Raw genomic sequence first — 27,749 nt, forward strand, 5'->3', positions numbered from 1 at the left:
ATACGATGGAATTCTTATATTAAAGATACTGGGGATAAATTTGTCCAAACTGTTTTAATTTAACCACGGAATTCTCACTCACACATATCACAACCAAACATTATTGACGATCGTTTAAATCTTTTGCAGAAAACTAGAAACCCCGACCAAAAGCCTACTTCTTAGCCAAGGCTTAATTTCCACCGTTCCGACAGAAGCAGACGTGAGCCATTTTCGCTCCCAAAATCACAAGATAAAAATAGTGCTAAAGCGGAAGTGTGGGCGCTAAAAATGGGGTAACTATTTCTTTGGGAGTTAAGCGGCGTATGAATCCGCTGAGCTTTACGGCGAAACTTTGTTGTTACGGGCTTTTTAACCAGTTTCGTACTTCGGGTTATTATGAACTCCTGGTCTAACAGATGCTGCGACGATGTAGTATACGATAAAGAGCTCCAGACGAAATGTCATGTATATCCGTCAATATCAACTTCAAATGTCAGCTACTGATTAATTTACCCTAAATTTTAACATTTTGTATACATTGTCTCATATCTGTTGACACGTCAAGGTGAAAGTGTACTACATCTAATAAGAGATTTGACATCACTAAATTTAAGTGAGACTATTCGGAAGTTTGCATTTTACTCCCTCAAATTTCACTCCTCAGTTGTTCATTCTTTAACTTTTATCCATTTTAATATTTTAGACCTCATGTTCAATTAGTAATAGATTCTTAAACGATTACTTACGGTATTTCCCGTGTATAGCGAAACCGTCCTAGATTGTTCCATCTTCTTAAGCCTTGGTCTAAGAACGAAGCTTATTTCTCCCGAAAACCTTTTGAGCGCTATATCGCTACAAATATCCTTTTTATGCGTAAGTTTCCTTCTAAATGCGATTAATTATTAAAATCCAGATTGGGTTTTTTTTCTAGCTTTCTGTTAATTTGTCATACCTGAAGGAGAAAATATAACAGTTAACCAAAGAACATTTAGTTACACGAGGAGATGACAGCTAATTCTTGATTGAGAAAATTATCTTGAAATTAATTTCAACATTAACAAATCAGAAATTTCATAATGACGTTGTGTAACAGGACCAAACGATAGCTATTTTCATTCGACAAGAATCAAAACACATCCATCCCGATGTGAGGTTACTCCAAGATGGCAGCTATTTAACATTGCAAAGCTTTCTAACGGTATTTTCAAACTGATCGTTCATTTCTACATTTTTAGCAGTAACATCTTGAAATCTTGTTCGCTAATATAGCTTCAAATTTCACATGAAGTTCTTGACGAGAAACTAAACCTTTCATAGCATAAGCTTCTAGTCTTCGTCCAACTAAATAGTCTTTGCTTTTGTTTTATTAATAATTTTATACGATAAAGAAACATACGCGTCAAGCAGCGAGGTAAGCAACCATTCATTTTCTAAACCTATCAAGGACAGATCGATAAACATTATGGAAAGAAGTAAAGGTAAGCTATCGTGCAAAAATTGCATTAAAGCAACACTGTTAATTACAGGACCTTAAGCATTCGTATTTACTCCTAGAAATACAGAAGCAAGACGTCCACGAACTGTTAAGCCCTCTCCATCGCGTGACACATTGTGTACATTTTTTCTAGAATTCGTATATTAGCCTCACAGAAATCGTAGACTTAAAGAGACTATATGTAGCGAACCGTTAATTTTTTTAAAAAGGTCTCCCACTATCCCCACCCAATCATTAACGTCAGCAGCTGAAGTAAAACGCGTCAAAGAGGAATTATTTCGTGCTTGTAAAGAGGATCCTCACATCCGGTGAGCCTCCTTCAGAGGCTGCGCCGTTTCGGCGTCTCCCCAGTCCCCACTTCCGATAGCCCGAGATCCCTGCTGCGTTGCTACAACCGCTGACCGTAGCATTAGCAAAGGCGCAGTGATTGGTCCAATTGTTTCACCATACCGGATATAGAGCTGATTAACACATAATTGGGAAAATTCCTTAACACTAAGTTCCCAGCAACAAGGAAAGACTTGCTTGCGTCTATAACAATTTTTCCAACAATAAAAAATTCAATGGTCAACAGTTCAACTCACAATGCATATTCTGACTACAACATTTAAATACCTCTTTCCGCAAAGGTTATTTTAATCGTCAAAAATGTACCTTAATTCTAGTTTAGTTGTTTTAAGAAACGTTGTTCCTAAAATCATTTGAAACATAGCTATTGTAGACGCTTGAATTCTAGCGTATGCCTTTTTTACAATTCTTGGAAATTTAGGGTATATAAGGAGTTTGATGCATAGTAAATTATATGAAAAGCCACAATTGCCTAAACCATTGGTGGAAGCCCTGACATTTGGGAGACTAGACGTTTCTCGTAACCCTAGCAGATCGCCGCGTGCATCATAACATTAACGATGATAATGGAGTAAAAGCCAGTATTGTTTGCTCCGAGTTGCCAACTGCGATTGCGGGGACAGACAAACACAATGACACGTCCAGTGTAATACCTCTCCCTGACGTCATCGTGATTCGGAGAGGTAAAAAATTCATAGTCCAAACCTATAAAGGAGGTTAAGTTTTCAATAAATGTTGGTTAACTCTGAGTCTTAGCGCAGATAAAGTTGCATTTTCGAAACTTTTAGCCTTGGATTTGAAGATAATAAGACAAAGAAAAATCGATTCCTGTTGCAAGAAAAATCGAATGAGCAAATTTATGACCTTCCCTTATTTTTGCACGTCTTGCTTTGGTACACACGTCACTGACGGTGTAATTACGCTCTGGTTATTCTTTTTATCGGTACTTAGCAAAGCCATATTGCCTACTGCTGTTTTCAAATCAATATACTCGATTCGGAAAGTGTAAACTTCTTAAACACGCGCGAAAAAGCCTCACACAACAGGACGTTAACTTGCTTCTTCTATACACACAGTTCCATTCCAAGAAACAGAATGTACTTAGTTTTGGATTCCTCTACATGGCTTCACGCTTGAAAAATAGAAAAAGTTATCAATTAATTGAAATGAGTGTCCTTTCATGATAAAATTAATAGAATCCCACTTCAATTTTCTAATGAATTAACAGGCATATATAAATATATTTCCGGTTAATCTAGTTAGTTGAAATTCGTTCAGCAATAATGTCCCTTACCTTAATTATTTCCGATCAATACACCTGTGGCTTTCCTTGTTCAGGTGAAATGATAATGGAGTAAACAAGTTCATAAACCTATAATAGCAAGAAAAATAATGGCAAGAAAAAAAGTACTCAAATTAAAAGTAACAATTGGCTTACCTCTGAATAGCGTGAAATGGAAAAACTCATGGTCAGATGTATTTTTTTCCTAAAATTCCCATGAAAAATAATTGATAATGATGTTTTTCTGCATTACATACTAAGTACAATTATACAAAAACAAGTTTGCCTCCCAGTCCCCGTGAAACTGCATTTACAAGCAGTGCATTGTGAAACAAGGACTCTATGACAAACTATAGGCCTGAAAGCGTCCTTTCGGAACAAACAATTCATATTGAAGCTTAAAAAATCAGTTCAAAAGTTCATAAGATATGTTCCATAAGTTGTCTCTGGTTACTGAGAGCTTGTCATGAAGTGACGTTGGTGAAACGTCATAGATTCTCGTAAAGCGATGCCTGGTGAGGCGCTGTCAAAGGTTTAGTACAAACTAAATAGGAATATGGACTGCAAGTGTAGGCAGTGTCATAATTATGGAACTTTTCTTATAAACTTATGATCATATGAATAAAACAACCCAGGCTTTTAGATGCAAACACATATCATACTTTTTAAAACGTTTTCCGTGGCGCCGATCATGTGGGGACAGTTTGGGAAAAATCAGAGGAGCTGTGAGGAATTCACATTTAATTTGTGAGTCGCCCGGAATTGGTCCGGAGCCCCCACACTCCTTCTTTTGACACTAAGGAAAATAGCACTGGCCTTTTCCTGTTGCAATAATTGAGTTAATTACTTTAGTCTATTTCATTAATCACGTTTAGGTCTCTATTTACATCGGCATAGCCATCACTATCAGCTAATATACCCTTATAAACATTTTCTACTTATTATGGAACAAGCGCGACTATTTTCAGAACAGAGGTGCTCAAAGTTTTCAGACTGGTTCTGGAATACCAATTTCTAGAAGTTCGAAACTATTTGGAATCCTTTAGAAACGCCAATCAGTGACAACAAAAAGGAGACTCGGAGGGACCAAATTCTTCGTCAGCCCCCTAAATCGGTATCCCTGAGTGGAATACGCACGTAGCCCATGTTGAAAATAAGTGTTTTGGATTTGAATCAATGTGTATTTTTGTATGAGTGTTTTAAAGAAAGAGGCCTAATTCACGCGCGAGAAAAAATATCCATGTTTTTTGTTTTGTAATCATTTGTGTTTTATATATTTTTGTAAACTTTGGATGTCAGTTGGATATTTTGTGTAAGAAAATAAGTTTAACTGCTTGAAATAGAATCTTTGACCGAAGAATGGGATCGGTTCGCTTGAAAAACAATGTAATAAAATTTGTTAGCTTGGATAGGACAGTTCAAAGATTCAGGGTATTATATGGCATGAACGTGCACTGTTTTAAAGTTTAGAAAAATAAAAGAGAAAATGAGGGGATGGAATAAAAAGGGTAAGGGCCGATAGCCTGGCTATAAATGCATTTTGGTAAAAACAAAACTGAACTTTGAACATGGGGTGGAAATAGAAAATTGAACTTTGAGACCTAGCAAAAAGCAAGGAGTCCAGACTTGGACATAAGAGAAAAACAGTTGCAACAGGACTAGCGAAGAAGCTAGAAGTACTTAGAAGGACATAAGAAAATAGTTGTTTAAGGGCTAGAAAAGAAACTAGAAGTCCTTAGTTGGACATAAAATATTAGAAATGGAGCTCAGACCATGGCAAGGAGCTATAGTCTTCGGACTTAATAAATAAAGAACGGAAATTGGAAATTTGGAAACGATAGTCTTCGGACATAAATTGAAAAGGTAGTCTTCGGACATTAATTGAAAGGGTAGTCTTCGGACATAATAAGAAAAGAATTGAAAAATAAGAATAGAAGTGGAAAAGTTTAGATTCCACGAAAAGAATAATGCAAAAGAAAAGTTTAAGTAAAGGAACAGTTTGAATTAAAAGAAATTGAGTTGATTGGAAATTAAATAAAGCGTTGAATTCGTCTAAAGCAAAAAACTGAGTGACTTTGTTATTGATTGGAGTGATTCTTATAAGTTACGCGACGAACGGGGACTTATGGTTTCGATTTTTCAGTCGGTCGGAACACTTACAAAAAATTTAGTTCTCCCAAAAATAAAGGTAACGGATTAAGAGAAAAAAGCTATGAAAACAACGACCCAGTTTTTTCAATGAAGATATTAGAGAAAAAACTTTGAGAATGCATAAAGTTACTCCTATAGAATATTGGAGAAACTGCATGGAGTTTATAGCTTTTCTCGATAAGCGAAAGTAAAGTTTTGTGTTTGTGAGTGCATATGTGGAGGGGGATGTATTTTAGTAGTACGCTTTCTTGTAACACTCAAGAACTAAATAAAAGAGTTTTAGTATTTCGAAATGTTTTTTCCAAAACAATCGTTATTGCAATACATTAGTGTTGAAGCTAAGACCATAAACTTAGATGGACTAGAATGGAGATACGACGCGTCGTTCTTTAAGAGCAGCGCCTCTCTAGCGCCACGGTGTGACCAATATTGAAACATTTTAGCCTCTAACCATAGTCGAAAAGTTTCGGGACTCTCCCGCTAGAGGTGCTGACAGGCGATTCCACTAGAAGATCAAGGGTTTTAGCTTATCAATTCAGTAAATGTGTTTTATGGTCTTAGGCAGATGGAACGTTGCATCCGAAGTGCTACAAGTAAAACCCGTTTACACACGCTTAAACATAGCGAAGGAAGGCAGGCGTATATTAACGGAAATAAGAGTTCTATTCAAACCTTATTCCTTATATAGTTAAATGAAATAATGAATACTTATATTTTGAAACATAATAAGGGATAATTTTTAAAATATAGAAAAGGTAACAAATTTTTTTCCTTGGCTTATTTGAAATCTCCGTGATTTAACTTGAGTATTGATTTCAAGGTGTTCGACTTTAATTCCAGTGTATGATAGATCGGTGAAGAGAAACACCGCTTTTTTTTAACGAGGAAACCATCCAATCTCGAGAACATACGTAAGTTTAGCAAAATCAAAAATTTTAATGATAAGTTGTAAATTATAACAAGAGAAAGGGTTAAAATGTAATTAAAAACCGGTTTTTAATACAAGATGTATCATTAGAACCTAATATAGTGTACTAAATATTCCATTCAATTGATTAACGTATGAAAAGGTAAAGAGGCCAACGTAATTTTCAATTAGAAGCAAATTACATTAAATATTATTTAGATAAACAAAATTTGTATTAATACTAAATATTTATTTTTACTTTCTTTTTAACCCAGAAAATAAATTCCATAAAATGCTTAATGATACAGTAATTAGAATATCCTTGTATCAGCCGGTGAGTATAAGTACAACCATACTGAATACACCGTTACATTAATGGGGATAGGAAAACCATAATAGTCGACAAAGACCAAATAAAAATATCTAAATAGACTAGTCAAGCTTTCACTATTTTGTGGATTTTAAATTTCGTTAGTCCGGCAGCCCCGGTAACGTGCACCGCGTTTCGGCTATCGGCTATGCCTTGGCTTTCTCTCCTGCAGTAGCCATAGCCCACTCGATCACGCGCACCACGACGCAAGCTGCTTGCGCTATGATAAATAGAAATTAATTAATAGTATGGCGCGAGCAACGCCACGCCCGTGAACGCCGATCGAGTGGGCTATGCTTTGGCTAGGTAAACGTCATCGCAACTTTAAAAGCCAAGTCTAAATGCGCTCAGTGCTTATAATCATGGAGATCGGTTTACTATCAGAAACCGCACTAAAGGCCTAGCAGCCCTATTGTATGAAAGCCCTACTTTCTCGAATAGAGTGGGGGAAAGCTATTTATGGAATAAATTAGAGATGGCCGATACCAGGTTTAACCCGATACCGATCGATACCGGTACAAACATGAACCGATACCGATATGGTATCGGTTCATCCCTACAGGCGCGTACTAAGAAAGATTTTCGCTTATTAGTTGTTAGATAAACTGAATTCAGGTACTTTTTATATAAATGTGAACTCGTCACGATTGAAATTCATAGAAATGAGATATTATCACCATCATTACGTTACTAAAAGACCTAAGCCGCGTTTACACGAGACACTTTGGAACCGTTTTCAACCGTTTTGGAAAGGCCTAACACTTTTTAAAAAATAATATTTGCGTTTTCTCGTGAAAGATCTCTGGTTTTATCAACTTAATATTCTTTTTTGTACATTCCAAAACGGTTTGAAACGGTTTCAAAGTGTCTCGTGTAAACGCGGCTATAAAAATGTCATGTAGCGTCATATAACGCATTTTAAACGAGTATCGGTTTAGTATCGGTATCGAACCAACCGATCCGATACTATCGGGAAACCCCGAGTATCGGTGCCGATACCGATATGGTATCGGTACCGGTTCATCCCTAGAATAAATGGAACGGAGTATTCTAAATAAGGAAACGTGAAGACCAGACTTGTAAATAGGGGGTACCAGGGAGCCTTTGACATCCAAGAAAATTCACAGGACACCCTGAAAAAATATTTTTAAAGGGAGTCGGGTACCAACCGGGTACCCAGAAAAATTCGGGGCGATGAGAACTCTCCCCCATAAAGACCATTCAAAAAAGGGGAAAAAATAAAATGACGAACATTTCCCCTCAAAACTTTGGCCGGAATGCATCCTTCCCTCCCTCACATTTTGTTTATTTACCCTTGTCCACTAGGCAGCCCCCGGTACCCAAGAAAGTAGGGCTTTGGGGGGGGGAGCCCTGATGAAATTTTCACTATTTACAAGTCTATTGAAGACCAGACTGTCAGCTTGAAGGGAACCAACAACCTAGGGCTGGGCCATAATAGTAGCCACATCGTTATCTACTAAATTAGCACATACATAAAAGCATGAATTTATTTATTAACATGAATATATATGTGTATCATTAGCCTTTCTATCATGTTATTCAGGGATGGGAGGGACCTTTCTATTACACACGCGTTTAACGTCATCGCGGTAGCCAATCGAAATCAAGACACCTGGAAGTTCGAACAGCAGACGTCAAGCTTATCACCATTGTCTGAGCGGACTGAGCCTCATACAATTTTCGGTTATTTTTACCAAACTGCATCAATTTAACCTTAAAAATGATCGCCGATGCGTAAAAAAATATCTCAGAACGATGTCCGAAGTTTATATTAATCTTTTAAAAGAAATTATAGCAAGTGCGTGCAATGTTTTTCCAAATCTGAAACTGAAAACTGTTGGTGAAGTGATAAGCCTTGGCCATAAAGAAACCGAGAGATTTGAAAATAAACTTCTCTGACGTCACGCTTACTAAGCCCCTCCCATCCCTGAATATGTAGTTTAACTAGTCAATGCACATATATATTCATGTTAATAAATAAATTCATGATAAAAGGGAAAGAAACATTTAAGAAAATGAGATTCGTACTTTTATTCCAAAATTTGGCGGCCATGACTTTTCTTAGGGTAAAAGTTGAGCAATCGTATGCAATCTTAAGCACGTATAAAATATTCAAATAAATAAGTATCCGAGCCAGCAAATAAAGAAGAAACCAGAGATACAAATACAGATGTCTACTCCGATCCCACAGATACAGATACAGAAGTTTCCGGAATAGGTATCCGACCTCCGGCAGTTTAGCTCAAGTAAACAAAGACAAATCGTAGGTTCTATCAGAAGTTTATAATATATGTTCCATAAGTTTGTCATTGGTTACTGAGAGCTTGTCATGAAATGTCGTAGGTGAAACGTCATTGATTCTCCTTAAGAGACGCCTGTTGAGGCGCTGTCAAAGGCTTAGTACAGACTACATAACCAAGATCGACGTGCAAATCCAAGTGTAGTCAATACTCGCGTGTCGTTCTCGAACTAGCTCTCAGTAAGTCTCTAATACCACGAAATATAGGTAGTGTCATACTTATGGAACATATCTTTTAATCTTATGATTCTATTAGGTCTCTAAGGTACAGTTTTAGAGCATCTTACTATTGTGAGAGCGACTCCTGATTTTACGTGGTGATTGGCGTAAAATCAGTTACCCATATTTATCTAACTTTTTAACCTACAAATATAAATGAATGTACAGTTGGAAATTATTATGTGATACAATGGTTTGTTTAAAGTTCTCTAAATTTAACTATTTGTTTTATCATAAGAAACAAAGTCAATTTAAGTCATTAGCAAATGCCCCTAACTGAAAGTGTAGCTTGTTTTCATCTTGTAACTTAACTTAATCCTCCACGTAAAGATGACAATGACCGCTTTTATTTTTCTCCGCCATTATATTTAAAGTATGTGACATGATTTTACCAAATAAACAGTTGAAAGTCCTATCCTAACTTCCGGTATACGCAAACAGCCTAGGAATTATAGATGGTGCTTTTATCGTACCCACCAAATTTTCAAAATGTTAATACGAGTACAATGCCGGTAGTATAGGACCTACTTGGGGACTCATACTTATGGTGACCTTACATAATAGACTTATGGTTTGATTTCAATTCACATGCAGTTCTTTCCATTATTCTATCTGAAACCGAATGGCAATATAGATCGTCTTGGCGACCACGATGGTTCTATTACGGATATCCTTAAATCTATCGAAAAGCATTTAAAGTAAGATTTACTTCAACATTTTGCGAAGGAAATTTTTCCTCTTAATAAGAAGAATCTTAATATTAAAACACAATTTCCGCGGAGTTTTGGCAGAGGTTTTTCAAACTCGCGTTATAAGTTTTCTTACTTACAAATCACATGTAAAATTTATATTTTTGAAATCATTAGAACTAGCTCTATTCCTGAAAGATTTTTGTACCAGGATAACTTAACAATTCGCAACAACAACAAACTGAAATGATCTAAATAAGTCAGCTTTTCAATTACATGTCTTACACCCGTATCTTTGATCTAATTAGGTTCGAAAACATTTAATTATGAAGATTTTTGGTTTCCCACTACAACGTTCGCGAGTAGTACCATAAGCCAATCATCCTCTTAAAGTACCCATCTCTATGGCTATTTGTAGACGCGTCTCTTCCCCTTTCATTTATGTCAGCGCTTCCAAGAGATCGACTGCCGAAAATGCAAAAGAGATTTTTCTCTTCATCTTAGTAGGAGGTTTAGTAGATGCAGGGTGTTGGAGCTGGCCCAGTGGCGTGATCTGGCGTGAGAAATTGGCGTGAAAGTCATGATGTCAGACTTAGCGTGAAACCTCATGATGTCGTGTAATCTCATGACGGCCACTCGAGATAAGGTTATCTATTCCCCTTGGCGTATCTTATCTTATATTTTCGAAAATGTTAAACGCATGGCCTCACTGATAAGCATTGAATTATGAAGTTTGAAACCCATGTTCGGGGAGTTAGGCTTAAGATGACGTCATATTGACTTTCAACAACGTGGCTGTCAACGTTATGGTAAACCCACGCCAAGTATTAGGCTTAAGACCATGTGTCATATTGACTTTTCACGATGTGCTTCCGACGTATAAAAAGCGTGGTAGGTTTTAGGATAAGGCATTTTACGAGTCTTCAAGCGCTCATCGAAATGTAAGCATACTTTCTCCTTAAATTTTAGTGTTATGTTTAAATCTTAGTTTGCGTCTTAATTCTGTTTTATGTGAATATTTAGGGATAACTCCAACTTTTCGAGATTTCCTCAACTTATTCAGTCAGTGTAACAGCGGACTGTAATATGATGGTTCTACGGCGATTATATACCTGCAATGGTTGCATTAAAGACCGCCCATGGCAGATGCAACATGACTGTGTAATGGAGTGAACGTGTGGATAGTGATTACTGTAATGCTGTGTCAAATTTAAATATAGAGATGATAGTTAACATATTTAATAATTCTTCTGCCTTTAGTTTTCAATTCTGTAAACAAATGGTCTCTAAAAGTGTATCTAGCTCAAAAACCTTTCTGTGAAATACTGTATTGACGTTTATTTAAATAATACATTTAAATTTAATATTTTTTCTTTATTCTAAATATAAGAATATTTCCAATTTTTAGTAATTAATTAAAAATAATAAATACTCAAATTTAATAGTTTATCTTATTTGGGGTGTAGACATATTTTAGAACAATCATTGCAGAGATAAGAAACAGAAATGTAAATAATTACAATGGGATTGGAGTGAAGGAAGGGTTAGTTTTGGTTATGAAACGTTTATTGATGAAAAATAAATAGAGGCAACTTGTTGATAAGATGCCAGTTCATGGAAACACCCAGTTATGAGTATGCCATCCATAATTTGAGATATAAACCATGATAGACGTCTCTGATGGTAGGTCAAGTAAACAGTTAAAGTCGGCAATAGTTGGGTAAATAATTTAAGTCTTCTGGCTCCTCCGGTGGTTGACCTCCACCCTCTTGTTGATCTATGAAGCCTTGAATGTCGCGCTTCTCCTGACTCGAAAGTTCCGGAAAGTCCAGCTCCTCCTCCTCTCCGTCCATGAAACGGTTAAGGTCGCGTACCTCCTGGCTCGAAAGGTCCGGAAAGTCTCCCTCCAGGCTAGTCGTATCGGCTGTGCGCTCCTCGGCACCTCGGAAGTGCTCGCGCATGTGTATATCGGACTCGTTTTGGCCGTCGAACCACTTGTCGCAAATATAACACGCGATCCGAGGTGATGGGGGAGTAGCTTCCAGTGTGGCGACTTCGACGTCATCCTCTTCCCGCTCCATGAACTCGTGCAGCGCACGATTCAAATCGTCGGACAGTTCATCTAGATTTTGGGGTGAAAGGTCCGACGGCAGGTTGTCGCCGGAACTAGAACCAAAAACGAGGGGAGAGGTGGGGGAGAATAGGGTTTGGAGTGGAATGGGTAAGTTTCGGCCGCTTGCCCTCGGTAGGAGTGGGAGGGGTTAAACGGTTTTCCCTACTCATGATAAGCTCGCGCATAGTTCGGGCATAGCTCAGGCTTCCTGGGCATTCAACTTTTCCATGCTAATAGGGAGATAAAGAGATGGGAGGGGAGGGGACCGACTATTTTCTCTGCTCCTGATGAGGTCGTGCACAGCTTGAGCCTCCATGCTATCCAACTCCACCATGCTAATAGTGTCCAGAGAAATTAAGGGATAGCCTGCTAGGGTACTCGGTAATGTGCGGGACCGGGAGGATAGAGGCTGGGGTTGGAGGAACTGGAATGTTCGTGGGGGAAGGAGAGTCGGAAGTTTGTGGTACAGTAATGTCCTTAAGGGTAGGAGAATCGGAGCTAGAGCTAGAAAAGTTAAATCAAGTACGCTTGTTACCTTTTAAGTTGTTGCCGGCCACGTGGGAAGTTAAAGTAGAGCGTCTCGTGACATTGGGTACACTTAAACAAAATCCCCTCATGATTCTCCATTCTATGCCTCGTAGGGTCCCATGATCTAACGTACTCGCGCTTGCAAATATCGCACTTAAACATTCTCAAAATTAACTCCCTCTTAAAGGCAGTAAAAATATCTATCTTAATCTCAGTCGTAAAAGTTTTTCTAGCCTGCTGCAGAGACTTCTAACAGAAACTTGGGAACAGTCAGGACGTCGTCCAGAACAGAAAATGAATAGCTAATGTACACGCCGGGACTTTTATACTCTTGGCGTGATAAGATGTTCAACTATCGTAGATAAGGGAATTTTACACCTGTATCACGTGACAATCAGCGTCATGCTTCGAAACGGGGATTTTAAACTTCGATCTAGTTGATTTTTCGCAAGCCTCCTATCATAAACATAAATTATTTACCCAACTATTGCCGACTTTAACTGTTTACTTGACCTACCATCAGAGACCTCTTTCATGGTTTATATCTCAAATTATTGATGGCATTGACCTTCTATTTACTCATTTCCATGAACCGGCAACTTATCCACAAGTTGCCTCTATTTACTTTTCATCAATAAACATTTCTTAACCAAAACAAACCCTTCCTGCACTCCAATCCCGTTGCAGTTATTTACATTTCAGTTTCTTATCTCTGCAATGCTTGTTCTAAAATTTATTTCTATCCCAAATAAAGATAAACTATTAAATTTGAATATTTATTAATTTTAACTAATTACTAAAGAATGGAAATATGCTTATATTTAGAATAATGAAAAAAAATATTAAATTTAAATGTATTATTTAAATTAACGTCAATACAGTATTTCACAAAAACTTTTTTGAGTTACACTTTTAGAGACCATTTGCTTACAGAATTGAAAACTTCAGAAAGAAGAATTATTAAATATGTTAACTATCATCTCCATATTTAAATTCGACACAGCATTAGAGTAATGACTATCCACTCGTTCACTCCATTCCATCATTACGCAGTCATGTTGCATCTGCGATGGGCGGGTATTCTTGATTCCGTCAGTCAGTTGCTGTGTAACTATTTCCTTAATCGCGCTCTCTACACGTTTTGATTCCGTAAGGAATCGAAAAATTCATTTATGGAATCCCTCATCCCATAAAGTTGTGTGTACTGATCCTCACTTAATATAATCCACGTAGAACCATCGGTCATTCCTAGTCAAATATTACAGTCCGCTGTTACACCGACTGATTTAGTTAAGGAATTCCCGAAAACGTTGGAGTTATCCCTAAATATTCGCGTAAAACAGAATTAAGATGCAAACTAAGATTTAAACATAACACTAAAAATTTAAGGAGAAAGTATACTTACATTTCGATGAGCGCTTGAAGAATCGTAAAATGCCTTATCCTCAAACCTACCACGTTTTTTTATACGTGGGAAGCACATCGTGAAAAGTCAATATGACACATGGTCTTAAGCCTAACACTTGGCGGGTGTTTACCATGACGTTGACAGCCACGTTGTTGAAAGTCAATACGACATGGTTTTAAGCCTAACTCGCCGAACATGGGTTTCAAACTTCATTATTCAATCCTTATCAGTGAGGACATGCGTTAAACATTTTCCTCGAAAAAAATTAGATAAGATACGCGAACGGGAATAGATAACCTTATCTCGAGTGGCCGTCATGAGATTACACGCCATCATGAGGTTTCACGCCAAGTCTGACATCACGACTTTCACGCCAATTTCTCACGACAGATCACGCCACTGGTCCAGCTCCAAAACTCTGCTTCTAGCGATTTATATTAAACCAAACAAGCACATAGGTTCATATTATCTGTTCCATAAGTTTGTCACTGAGAGCTTCTCATTAAGTGAAGTAAGTGAAACGTCATAGATTCTCGTAAAACGACGCCTGGTGAGGCGCTGTCAAAGGCTAAGCACAGACTAAATGGGAAGATGGATTGCAAAACCACCTGTAGTAAATTCTCGCATCGTTCTAGAACTAGTTCTCAATAAGTCTCTAGCATTACGAAGTATGGGAAGTGTCACACTTATGGAACGCATCTTATAAACTTATGGTATAGCGTTTAAGGATAAGGCTTCTTTCTTTGAAATTCAATTAGTCTTCTATAGAAACCTGCTGTTAAACATACCAAGTAGTTTTCAAAACATTGATTTCTAATTGTGTACTTTTTGAAAATATTTTTGCAGCGTTACATTTGAAAATGTAAGTAATTTAACCCTTTAATTTATCCATTTCGCAGAATCAATATCAGTGAAACCTAACGTTCGAGCAATAGGCAAAGAAAATCTTATTACTGTCACATTTTTTAGAATAATTCCCTAAACCACTTTAGTAAGTAAACACGAGGCAGATGTAGCTTATAATTATGTGTTCATTAATCGTTATTTATGTTTTTTCTTCCTTTTTTCATTGCAAACATTTATAAGATTATTTTAACAGAAAATAGTTGCAAGTTTACGAACGTTCAACCCAGAGGGTTACAAAAATGAAATATCAATTGTTATTTTGTATAAAACCATTTGTAATTTTTTTAAGGTTAGGTATTGTTATTCCAAGACGAATAGTTATAGGTCAAGAAAGGTTAGATTATGTTAGCGTTGTACTTAATAGGTATGGTAAATTGTAGGGTTAAAAATTGTTCAAAACTTAACTGCAATTTCGCAAAAGTAGTTCTTAGGTTATGTTTTGACTAAAACAGCAGTTTTAAACAACGCCGCTGTATTATGTAATAGCTCTTTTGGGAACTGCTCATACAAGGTACAGTGTACATCCGTTAAAGTTATACCTTACTGATAGCGAATTAGTTCTCTTTTAGTTACAGTTTCCTTATTTTCTTATTAGTAATATTATGTGGTTGTTAAAAATTATAGTCCTATGAGTTGTGGGAATTGAATGCATACCCCAGCGCTATTTCGTACAAACGGTCAAAGAAATACGAATCAACGGCAGAGCTGTATTACACCAAAGCCATAATGTATTCTCAACTATCTCCCACGAAGCGGGGAACCTTCCTTACAAATATTTTCACCATACCTTCATGGGTGAGCAAACATTCAATTTACTTCTTCTCAACTAACTCAAAAACTAAAGATGAAAATTCAAACTCCCTTTGCCATACTGAAATAACTTGAAAAAGAGAAACCTGGGCCGCCATTGAGGTATCCCCCTCTCCCCAAGAAGCTTCGCCAGATCTCTGAAAAATTGAGCTGTAGAGGAACTTAAATTTTTATATTTTAAAATTGAAAATATTGCGAATCGGAAAATTACATACGCCGTTTGACTGTGATGTAGTTATTAGAGTCAAAAAGATCTATTGCTTGATCGTGATCATTTGAGAGATATACAACACGTCAATTTTTGAAAGTTCGAAAACTTTAAAATTAACGAACACGTTTTGTTAAGTTTTCATACTTATTTTAGTTTTATTTTGTCTGCTATCAATGCTTTTCTGTCCATTTTATTCTCCTTATATACTCAAACTAACCCTAAATATTATAGAGAAAATAAAATGCGTGCGTTTACTATTTCGAAAATGATGCACATATTTCATGATAAAATATTTTACTTAAAAAATTTTAGTGAAAAAAAAACGAAGATAAGAAAGTTTTTCAAATAATCGTGTCTCTAAAAATGAAAATTTTAACATCTGGTACTACAAACAATTAATTTTCCACACTTATCTTTAAATTTGTCTATTTATAATTATTTGCGGTGATAAATGCAATTTTCGTGAAATTGTGTAGTAAAAGTTGTTCACAATGTAATTTTGATCAACTGAACCCTCTATTATTCAGTTCCTTGGACTGTTATTATTGACAATTTTGATTCTTGCCGCTTTGACGAAATGGTTTGAAAATTCGAATCAATTTGGATCATTCATATGGATGTACTTCGCTCCTCTGTTACAAAAAAGTAAGTTTTAAACAAAGAATTCGTTTCAATTCCCTCTTCCAACTGTTTTCTAAATTTCCGCAGGTTGGGTTGTAAAACTGAATCATGGAATATCCAAACATTTACTGAATATTTGGTTTGCTACATTAATCGTGACGAACAGTGCTCTGTTGTCATTCATCACCGCTGATGTTTTGATCGGACAGAAAACTGTCATTAACAATTTGAAAGACATATTGCTAGTAAAAGACCTTAAATTCTACACACCTAAGTATTCCACTGCTATGATTGACTTCTTAAAAGTAAGAAACATTTTGGAGCAAGTGCGACCCAGAACCAATATAGATCGAGTCAGTTTAAAATTATGCCAAATCCATCATTTATATCTCAATTTCTTAAGATATGTTTAATAGATTTGTCATTGGTTACTGAGAGCTTGTCATGAAGTGAAGTAGGTGAAACGTCATAGAGTTTCGTAAAGCGACGCCTCATGAGGCGCTGTGAAAGGCTTAGTACAGACTAAATAGAAAGATGAACTGTAAAACCGCGTGTAGTCAATTCTCGCGTCGTTCTCGAGCAAGCTCTCAGTTAGTCTCGTTTATAATTTTGCAAAAGTATATCTTTGACATCTTTTTCAATAAAGTCTATACCTGGAACTGAAGGCAAGCAAATCCGCCGTAGACGTATAAAGGAAAAACCCGATATGAGAGATTTTATGGCGAGTGTGTCGAAGGGAAAGGGGGTGTATGTCGTCTGGAATGATGAAATCGATGATGTGGAAGACTACTGCAAGGAAACTCTCACGAAAGAAGATGCCCGACCCTTGTTTTACAAGTCGCCATTTCCCTTAACAACGATTTCTACGGCTTTTCAAATCAAAAGAAATAATTCCATCAACAAGGCTATGTTGGAAAACATCAATAGAATGTAAGAGCTCGCAAAATTGTGTTCTTTTCCCTAAACCAGGAGCAGATGACAAAGGAGTCTCGGACGCTAGCTTCCATAATGTAGAGGGCAATGGGATCCGCGAACGTCACGGTTATTAACCAAAATCATTACGCCAGTGCCACTTCTCGTAGGAAATTTGAGCTCTATTTTCCAACCAATAGCAAGGCTGCAAAGTCTCGAAAGGAGATCTGGGAAATCGCGTCTGGAGCCTCTCTTTAAAAATACGTATCGTCTGCTTATAATTAGCCTAGGCTTAACGAGTATTGGAGTTAAAAAATGGATTTCAACGACTTTTTAATCTTTTTTTTAGACTAAAATTGATAATGAAAAGCCCAGTGAGTAACGTATGTCCACTATTAAAAAAATTAAATGTGTTTCAGTGCCAAATTTTTCTAAATTTCTTCTTGAATTAAATGATAGCTACAAGAGGTTGGGAAAAGAAATCACTGACGATCTTTTAAAACCCAAAAAGTAAGAGACAGTGATTTCGTTTTCAACCTCTTGTAGCAGTCAATTAATTCCTACCTTTAAGGTCACAAAATGTAGTCTTATCTTTATCTTAACACCAACGGTTACAGCTGTTTGAATAAAGTAATTGTATTGTGTATATTAATGTCGCGATCGGGTAAGACGAACCTCAATAGCCACCGTTAGTCCGTTATTACAAAAAAAATTCCCAGCAGACTTTGGTGCCAGATATAATCCACCAAAAGCATCGTCTGCTATAATGTCTGATAGAGCCTCTATGACAAACGATACCGCTACAGCTGTGACGTACGCGGGTCCCATTGCCCTCTATATTGTGGAAGCTAGCGTCCGAGACTACTTTGTCATCTGCTCCTGCCTAAACTAAAAGTCCTGTAGTCAACCAAAACAAAATCCATAAAGTGAAGTTCCAAGCTGTCAAATAAATAAGGATTTGTTCCGTAAGTTTGTCCCTGGTTGATAAGAGCTTGTAATGAAGTGGCGTAGGTCATAGAATTTCGAAAAGCGACGCCTGGTGTGAGGCTATCAAAGGTATGACTAAATAGGAAGACGTACAGCAAAATTAACAGAGTGTAGTCGATTCTCGCTTGTCGTTCTCGAACTAGCTCTCAGTAAGTCTCTAGCTAGCATCACGAATTATGGGTAGTATCTCACTTAAGGAACATTTCTTATAAACTTATGATATTCTCATAACAAATTGATGTGTTTTATGAACTATTGAGAGTGTGATACAAACAAGTAATTACTTTGATTGTAAATACACTAGTTTGCTTAGTTTCCATAAAAATTAAACTTCATTGTGGCACAATTATGTTTAAATTTTTATAATCTTATAAAAAAGAAAGTCTTGATTTCCCAAATATCAATCAAATACGCGACTGAAGTAACCTTAAAATCTCATGCGCAACTAATACAAAATGATGAAAAACTAAATAATATTTGCAGAATTCGATTTGCGGCGTCAGCTTGCTTGTGCGATAAAGCTTTGGAACTGCATTATTGGTGGACAGACTCTAGATGCGTCACTTCGGAAACTAACTTTGAAGATGAGGAATTCAACGACAGTGACGACCAAACGCGTCTCTTAACCATCATATTTTCAGTCAGTCTTATTCCGGCGGTGTTAGTTTTAAGCTATGAAGTGATACGGGGATTTTTACTGCTCATGTAGTAGATCATGGAAATTGATATCATATAGGTAAGTTTTATGCTGGGATGAGTCTTAATATGAGAGAAATCGGCCTGCTAACTGTGAAACCCTTCAGGTCCGTAGGGACGCTAGAAAATGGGGAGGAATACAAGGAAAATTGGCGGGCGGTTTTCCTGATTCGTCTGAGGTAGACCGCCCGCCAATTATCGGAGTATTTCTCCCCTATTTCTATCGTCCCACCGGTTCTGAATCGTTGCGCAGTTAGCATGCCGATTTCCCTCTGATTAAGCATCCTCCCCCATCATTCTTGATATAAGGTATGCGAATATTTTTTGGAAATTGTATGGTTTCAATATTGGACTAAAGTTTCATGTGTTATTTCTTTTGGTATCACATGGATAAGTGATAAAACTTGAGTTATTTTATTAATGTTAATATAAAATAGTGCAACCAACTCTTAGCTAACCTCCTCCACTGCCAGTTCGAATTGGGAAAACTGGTCACACTTTTCCTTTTACTGTTCAACCCACAAATCACGACAAAATTGTCTAGGTTTGTGTAATAGTAGGATTACACATTATCCTTTTATTAAAATTAAAGGTATGGCGTGCGTGCACATCTATTAAATTGGTCCGTAGAGTTTACACAATGTATTTTTAGCCACATCGTTTGATGTACATCTTGCTTCGTGGCGTTATTAGTATCGTAAAAATAAGTTCAGCCTCGTGACCCCGTCGACTGCTACAATATTAGGGCAAGGCTTAGACGTAGAGCGGTGAAGCCAATGTCGCAGATAGTAAACGTTTTACGCCTCCGAGATATCTAGCCCGTGCGTGTCGAATTTTATGTGGGGAAATATCCCAGTTTCATAGAGGAAATATTTTCACCCAATATATGTACTAGATGGCGCTCTTATTACTGTTGCGAATAAAATTTTCCATAAATTGTCGTTGATATTTTAGGCGCCAATTATAAATATTTTATGAAAGAAAGGTTGCACCCTTCAATTAACGTAATTGTTTAAGGGGCAATTTATTTTTTATTGAATCTTTTGATTAGTTTGTGTGGACAATAAAATTAATTATGAGATTTTAGCATTGTTGTTGTTTTAGTAAATCAAAACTTCTTGAAGTTGCTAATTCACACTTTTATTATACCATATGAAGAGGAATTTTTTTACTCCTTCGTAACCTTTCATTTTTTCAACCTTAGCTTTTTTATCCTTTACTTCTTTGGCATGATTATTTAATAAAGGTCTTCAGAAATTTGGTAAAACGTTTTTTAACTATCCGTGACCTCGGCTATGTCTTTCCTAATATTGTGGCAGTCGACGGGGTCACGAGGCTGATTTTATTTTTATTTTACGATACTAAAATCGCCCCCAAGCGAGAAAACACTGCGAACTAAATTAGTTAAAAAAATATTCTCCCTTCGCGAATCTCGATAGGCACGGGCCTAGATATCTCGGAGGCTCCGGTTTTATAAAATTTCCGAAGACTCTTATTATACAACCATGCCAAAGAAGTAACCGACAAAAAACAAAAGGTTATGAAGGTGTAAAAAAATTCCTCTTATGGTTTTAAAAAGTGTGAAATAGCAACATTAAAAATTTTTGTTTTACTAAAGAAACAACAATGTTAAAATCTCTTAATTAATTTTGTTGTCCATACAATCTAACCAAAATATTTTGCAAAAAGTGAATAGCTCCTTAAACAATTCCGTTAATTTAAGAGTGAAGCCTTTCTCTGTCATAAAATTTTTATAATTGGCCCCTAAAAAAAATCAACGATAATTTATGGAATATCCCTGTCACAGCGGTAATAAAAGAGCCTCTTGTACAGATATAGGGTAAATCATGAGTGAATCATATACTAGCTCCCTATAAGTTACTCAGCCACACTGGCCTAATGTATCCAGCATTTTCTTCCCGCTGAAAACGTGTTACCTATATGCGACCCCCAGTGAGAGAAAATAACACTACTCTCGGCACTTACGTATTTCCCGTAAAAAACCGGAAAAGAGGATCAACCAATGAAACTTTGAACTGAAAGGTAGTTAGTATAAGCAGACGACGCTTCAGAAATGTTGTGATTGTTTGCGGACGGTTCACAGTCGTATTTTATCTTCGAAATTATTTTAATGGGTTAAGGTTGGCCCAATAGGAAGTTTTATTTTTCGCATTAAAATTGCAGAATTTTGGATATTTTTTGACTAAGCCCAAATGAAAGAAACTCTTTTAAATTCAGAGGCAGGAACTATTTATTAAAAAATAAGAGCTAAACAACAATTTAATAGTTATCTCGAAAACCTTACTAAACTTTTTAATAATGCGTCTAAAGAACTAATAGAAAAACTTAAAGAAAGGCCCAACCCATTTTTAACGAAGCCTGTTGTGAAACCCAAATTATTTTTAAATTAGCAAAGGAATGAATCTGACGCAAAGAAACCAAAACCGTTAATACCATTTGGAACTACCATCACTTTCAAGTTCTCGATGTATTAATTTCAAAGCCCTAAGAGAGCGCGCCGTCTACTATCACTCTCACCCGCCTCCCCTCCTCTCGAGTATTTGGAAGAAAATGCTGGATACATTAGGCCAGTGTGACTGACTCATGGGTAAATATATTTCCTCTATGAAACTGGGTGTTTCTCCACATAAAAATCGACACGCACGGGCCTAGATAAATTGCAGAGGCTCCGTTTATACCATCCCAGATAAATAAATGGGGAAAATCGATACGGTTTCCAGTATCTACATAATTACAAATTCAATACTTTAGTAAGGTCATATACCGTGAGATTCTGAACCATCCGCAAAACGTGCTCCAAATAAAACACTTACCGAGAAAAATAATTATATATATATATAAAAAGTAACATAATAGAGAAACGTATGAAACTCAAGTAAGCATATTAAAGAAGGATTGTTCCCACTTAAACTTGATTTCCCTCTCCATACTTGCAATTTATCAAAACTTTTAATGAAGTGGCCACTGGTGATGTAGACGAGGTACTAGGCGTAAATACCATATAAAATGAAACTTTATAGTTTCTTGGAACTGGCAGACCCAGTTTTATGGGTAAAACATTAAAATCAGGAGGTCATACTTTTGTTTTATTTTACCCGTGATATTACAGTGCACAGAAACGGAGCAGATGTGATGCAGTATTGGAAAAACAAAAAGTGCAAGAGCCCTCAATAGAAAATTAATGGTTGAAGGGAGTAATTACGTTCAAGCCACGTACTGAACATTTCTATCAGAATTCTCAAATAATTATGAAGTTGTTTACGCGTTTTGTTGGTGTTCTACCGCGGATGGAGATAAAATAAGTTTTATATACAATGTTGACCGAAATGAAGAATAAACTTCTAACTAATCTTGCAATTAAGCCCGAATGGAAGTGTCACCAGGAAAGAGGACGCTTAGAAGTTGTGAAAAACAACTTCTGGTTCAATTTAGCGTTCAATTACCTTAATATACTCGGATTACTAAAACTAAATCAACAGTTAAGTGTGATAAAATGCATCGTCTTATTTGTGCTCTACTCTTATTGCGGCTTTCAAACGTACCTTTGTGTAGCTGCCGCTTTCAAACTATATAACAATGGTATATTAAAAGACTTTCTCTGCCCTTTAGGAAACGTAATGAGACTATACACCATCACTTATTTTGTCAATGCATGCTTCTTTGGCAAAAACTTAATCTTAAAATGGTTAAATGTAATTCAATTCTGTTCCGGTATCGAAATGAAGTTGCCAAATTTAATTAACATTGCATTCGCGTTAGAAGTAGTAGGCTTCATTTCTTTAACAATAATGCAATTCTTGAATGTATGGATCAGTCAACCATTTGTCATCTTATACGTTGAACTGTGTTTGCAGAATTTGGACTACTTAAAACCCCCTCGGTTTCTGACCTCTTTAATAATTAATTTAGATATTATGTTATGGAACTTTTGCTTATTATTAACCCTGGTTGCTAAAGGATCTTTGGCTTTTACAGTAGAGTGTATTAGAATGAGGGTTAAATGTTTGTCGTTGGATTTGGTTAATAATCTTGATGTTCAAGAATTTTGTCAAAAGCATACGGAGGTTTTGGTGGCATTGGAAGGATTAAACGTCACGTTGAAATACGTCCTGTTTCTGTGGCTGATTGAATGGATATCCGTTTTCTGTTTGCATATACCGCTTATTTTAGAAGGGATGCGAATCTCTGATGTATTGACAGAATTAATAATTATATTGGACAGTATATTACCATTATTGAGTGGCGGAATTTTGTTTTCAACAATGAGCGTTTTGGGTGGCGCTAAAGACTCGCTAATTTCAGCCTGTAATATACGATTACTAAAAACCTCAAATGATTTGTCCGACGCCGATAGAGCTAAGGAAAATTATTTACTTGTTAAGATTAGCAATGGGTGTTTCAGTTTCAAATTCATGAAATGCGTTTTGATCAACCAGAGCTCACTTGGTGGTGTCTTAATGGCTGTCATATCGTACTTACTCTTCATTTTATCTATAACTCAAGTAGAGAATAACGCTGGCTGTTCAAATAGTACACTTTATGTTTAAGGTAATCGGTTAAATATAAAGCAAATTATAGCATTAATGTTATATGTAATTAACTATTACTATTAATCTGATAATGATCTTGATAAATAATTTATTGATTTTTCTTGTTCAATGTCGTCTTATGCTTTTGTTCAAACCAGATCACTATCTTTAAATAAATGTATCTACGTATTTCAAATTGTGTAATGGTATAATAATTATCATTAAATGTTTCAAAATGGGTCTCGTTCCAAACTTCGGCCGTCAATTTTAGGGTAATGATAAAATCTGGGCCCTTTTGGTCTTAATCACTCCATATAATGCTTTCTATTGGTCCTTTGTCAGGTTAAATTGTTTGAAACTAAAAGATTACAGTGATTACTCCAATAAGGGAGTAGAAATTTATTTTCAAAAAAAAAAAATTGTTGAGGTAAGCAATTTATAGCAAGGATTTTTTTGTAACATCACTATAGTTCCTCTTTGAATTTTTTTAACACATACGTATAATCATAAGTTTATAAGATATGTTCCATAAGTATGTCACTACCCATACTTCGTAATGTTAGAGGCTTAATGAGAGCTAGTTCAAGAACGACGTGAGAATTGACTACACTCGGTATTGCAGTCCATCCTCCTCTTTAGTCTGTACTAAGCCTTTGACAAGGCCTCACTACGCGTCGCTTTACAAGAATCTATGACGTTTCACCTACGTCACTTCATGACAAGCTCTCATTAACGAGTGACACACTTATGGAACATATCTTATAAACTTTTGGTATAATGGACTAAAATATTTTGTTCAGATACGGTAAATTTTAAAAACTCATTAGTTTAAGAAAATTTGGTTTCGATACCAAAATTCAGCGAACATTTTTAAATGTAGATTGATTGTTTAAAGGTTTTTGATTTCAACACTTTATATTTCAGTGAACATTTTTAAAGGTCATTAGTTTGTGACTACTATTTCGGAATTTGAATCCAAAATAGCGCATGGCATGTATTAGTTGGTATCGCAGGGTTTGAGTAAGAACGTTGAACTTTTTCGAGACTGGAACCAACGGCTGTTCAATATACCTGAAAAGAAAGCAGAGCTTGGCGTTTTCGAAAATGTCTCTTGATGATTTTGGCGCCATATATCTCGTGTACATAATTTCAATGACCATTGCCTTTTTGGTAATGCTCGTCCAGTTATGACACGTTTTCAACAATAGGCATGCGGAGCGAAGACTCGAAGCTCTTGAACTGAGGACCTACAGCATGAATTGAAGATCTGAAATCGCCTCTCCTGCTTGAAAAGCACAAAACATTGAATAGAATTTGTTGGTGAAAATACTCGGTAGAATTAATTATTTTTTAAGTAGTGGTGATGTAGAAGGTTTACGACTATGTTTCTCAAAGATTATTTCGCGACACGTTCTTGTGTAGTGACAGTTTTAGTTCTACTTTAAAATGTGGAGTCAAAAAATTGTTAATAGAGTGCTTAGAAAAAATTGACAAAATATATTATTCTAAAATATGCCACAAGCTAGTTCATTATGTCATTATTAGGTAACAAATAATTATTGACTCAGTCACTCACGTAGCCTCTTGGAGTCTAGTTTAGTGACTTTTATTAACATAGGATATAACATTCATATTTTCACCACCATATTTTGGTCTAATAGAGCAAAACCAAAAATAGAAACTATTCAAAATATACCTCTCTGAAATTGAAAGAATAAACTAACGTTTTTTTAAATAGTGTGATGTGGAAGGATTAGGACCATGTTTCTCAAAGTTTATCTCGCGACACGTAATTGTGCAGTGAGAGTTAAACTTTTAAATGTCTTTCCATTTCGCCCATGCCATTGGAAAATGTCGCCCTCCTAGCTATAGACATTTTAAAGTTTATTAATGTAATAAAAAACAGATTAATAGGAACGTCGGTTCATAGCTTTAGCCTCTGGTACCATCCTCGCATACTTCATTGAGAAACTTCGTCTGCTTATATATTTTGGTTCCACCCACAAACTTTGTATATTCTAGAGGTCAAAAATGTCATTTTTATCTCTATTTTCGAGGTTAAATAATTTGTTCGGAAATTGCGCCAGTGGTAAAAAAGCAAAGCGGACAACAATGCAATATAACTCCCGATTTAGTGAAATTAAGTTTAAGCCTAAGAATATATTTTATTTGATGTTTCTTTATATAGTAGTTTCTTAAAGTATGTGGGTTGTTTTGCTTTGTAGTGAAATTAATATAAATAATTGCCTTATACAGTCTCCATCTTTACTGCCCAAAATGTGAGAGAATAAGCCCGATACTTGGCGAGCGCGAGTTTTGAAATAATAAGCCAAAGCCACTCCCATCAGAACATTCAAAGTTGTCGAGGACAGGTAGGGAATTTGTTACGTTCAACTTTCTTCTTACATTATTCCGCTTTTGATACAATATGCTAGTCTCTACCTTAATGAACTGATCGTGTTTCAATTAGAAAAAATGTGCAATTTTTGTAGTAGTTTTCAACGCATTAAGCAAGTAGTCCACATAGCCTTGCGAAACCGTATCGTTACCGTTTTGAGTTCGTAAATCATCCGAAAGAGGGCGCCCATTACCTAAGTCCGAAAGCATCGTTTAAGAAACGTTATCAGATGGCGTTCGGTTCGTATTTGGATACGTGACGTTACGTTAACGATACGGTTTCACAAGGCTTAGTGGACTACTTGCTTTATTGTATTAGACAGCGTCGCAAAATTAAACTAATACATTCTGGGTTATTTAAAAAATACTGTCTTTGTAGACAAAGACTTCGATCTATTTTCCTAGCCTTTATTGTCTATTTGGAATCGTTAATTTTTAAAAATTACTAACGATTAAGGCGAAATTTTAACAAATTCTTTGGGATTATACTTCTTAAGAAGTTTGACTCGACAACACAAACGCCTTCACTTAAAAAATGTTGTCTTAAGTCTGGTTTTCACTGACCAAAATTTTATGGAACCGAAAAACAATTTTATATACTTATTCAGAAAATTTCCAAAAATAGGCGGCAAACCGTTTTGATTGAAACTTGCAACATGAAAAAGCGCAAGCTCCATTGTGTGATCAAAGCTTACCGTTCATGTTAAGAGCTCGGCATTATCTATCAATTATCCACGTTATTTTATCTTTATCCATACTCGAAACGTATCCACAGAACTTACATGTTAAATCGTATTATAATCCATATTTGTTTATAAATAATCGGTTATCCACCAATTTGTGGATAATTGATCGAAAATGTCGAGCTCTATCATGTTGAAAATTTGCCAATAGCAACCCATATATTTTGTCTAACTTTGTAAAAACGTTCAGTTTTATCATATAAATAACAATTTATACTCGGTTTTCATTGGGCGAACTTTATACTCTGTGAAGGAAAAAGTTTACTGTTTTTTTTGGCGAATTTCGTGATTTTGCGTTTCGGGTCCTATTTTTATTTTTGCGAATTTTCTCGAGCGGCACTTTTCTTTTGTGCACCATTGAGGGTATGCTAGTCATGTGGTTAACACTGAGCGCGTGTTTACCAGGCTCGCTGAGTGTCAGAGAGAACCATAGATCTTGTAAAACTATAAAGGGTCTAGATCCACTTCGTTGGCTCAGGCTTAACAAAATACGCGGAACGGACAGCTAGCAGATAGCCGCTATTTTCTGGGGTGTCCTTCATTTACATTCAATCAGGTATTACTATGGGGTCTATGGTCTCTTAAAGATTTTAAGTACAAATCGATGTATTAGTGGCTTACAAAGCTATAATGAAAAACGAGACATCGATCACAGGCTGGTTTTCACTGGCAGAAAAATCAGTAGTTTTTTAAGATGTCAATTTCCACAATTTTGTTCTTTTCGAATCGTGAAGAACGGAACTAGGCCTAAATTTTGACACAAAAGATTTTCCGTCAATAAAGCAGTACAATATACATTGCAATGTCTCTGTATGTAGATGTGCGAGAATTTTCTGACCAGTGGTTTTTATAGGAAATAATTTTTGACTATAGAGTCAGGAGATGAAAAGTATTGTTAACCACATGATGAACACTTTAAATTTGACATAAATGGTCGATTTTTATATTGAACTCTTAGTGCAACTGCACCGGAGAGCGTATAACGTTTCTAATTTATCTTGAAAAGTACTCATTTTAGAGATCATTTGTGTTTCCTAACAGTCCATTATTACCGCTTTGTATATATCAGCTATACGTCAAATATCTTGTAGAAATATATTCGAA

General features: G+C 36.1%; 2 protein-coding genes and 2 long non-coding RNA genes across 6 annotated transcripts; 2 read left to right on the plus strand and 2 right to left on the minus strand.

The window, feature by feature from the left end:
* The first annotated feature begins 5,878 nt into the window (after nucleotides 1-5,878).
* Nucleotides 5,879-16,369, plus strand: LOC149588652 (uncharacterized). 3 transcript variants are annotated; one of them, XR_016379774.1, is made up of 7 exons: nucleotides 5,879-6,013; nucleotides 6,079-6,169; nucleotides 6,441-6,499; nucleotides 9,669-9,772; nucleotides 14,712-15,229; nucleotides 15,314-15,513; nucleotides 16,267-16,369. It is a non-coding gene; the product is annotated as an uncharacterized LOC149588652 (long non-coding RNA). The 3 variants fall into 3 exon arrangements; XR_016379772.1 differs by having other exon boundaries at nucleotides 14,712-15,513; XR_016379773.1 differs by lacking the exons at nucleotides 14,712-15,229; nucleotides 15,314-15,513; nucleotides 16,267-16,369 and adding an exon at nucleotides 10,787-11,200 and having other exon boundaries at nucleotides 9,669-10,704.
* LOC149588653 (uncharacterized) lies at nucleotides 11,033-12,984 on the minus strand. Its single transcript, XM_089862051.1, has 3 exons — nucleotides 12,922-12,984; nucleotides 12,412-12,860; nucleotides 11,033-12,300 (listed from the first exon to the last, which is right to left on the minus strand). Exon 3 carries the CDS (start codon nucleotides 11,842-11,844, stop codon nucleotides 11,464-11,466), a length of 381 nt encoding a protein of 126 aa, XP_089718177.1. The 5' UTR covers nucleotides 11,845-12,300; nucleotides 12,412-12,860; nucleotides 12,922-12,984; the 3' UTR covers nucleotides 11,033-11,463.
* On the minus strand, nucleotides 13,247-14,718 carry LOC149588654 (uncharacterized). The gene is made up of 2 exons (XR_016379775.1): nucleotides 13,810-14,718; nucleotides 13,247-13,726 (listed from the first exon to the last, which is right to left on the minus strand). It is a non-coding gene; the product is annotated as an uncharacterized LOC149588654 (long non-coding RNA).
* A 571-nt stretch (nucleotides 16,370-16,940) lies between the features above and the next one.
* On the plus strand, nucleotides 16,941-19,212 carry LOC149588655 (uncharacterized). Its single transcript, XM_089862070.1, has 4 exons — nucleotides 16,941-16,950; nucleotides 17,026-17,290; nucleotides 18,743-18,899; nucleotides 19,063-19,212. Exons 2-4 carry the CDS (start codon nucleotides 17,067-17,069, stop codon nucleotides 19,210-19,212), a joined length of 531 nt encoding a protein of 176 aa, XP_089718196.1. The 5' UTR covers nucleotides 16,941-16,950; nucleotides 17,026-17,066.
* Nucleotides 19,213-27,749: the final 8,537 nt, after the last annotated feature.

This window comes from Phalangium opilio, unplaced genomic scaffold (assembly GCF_054372755.1).
Source record: "Phalangium opilio isolate 3A_F unplaced genomic scaffold, DU_Popi_V2 ptg000537l_1, whole genome shotgun sequence".
NCBI classification, from domain to species: domain Eukaryota; kingdom Metazoa; phylum Arthropoda; class Arachnida; order Opiliones; family Phalangiidae; genus Phalangium; species Phalangium opilio.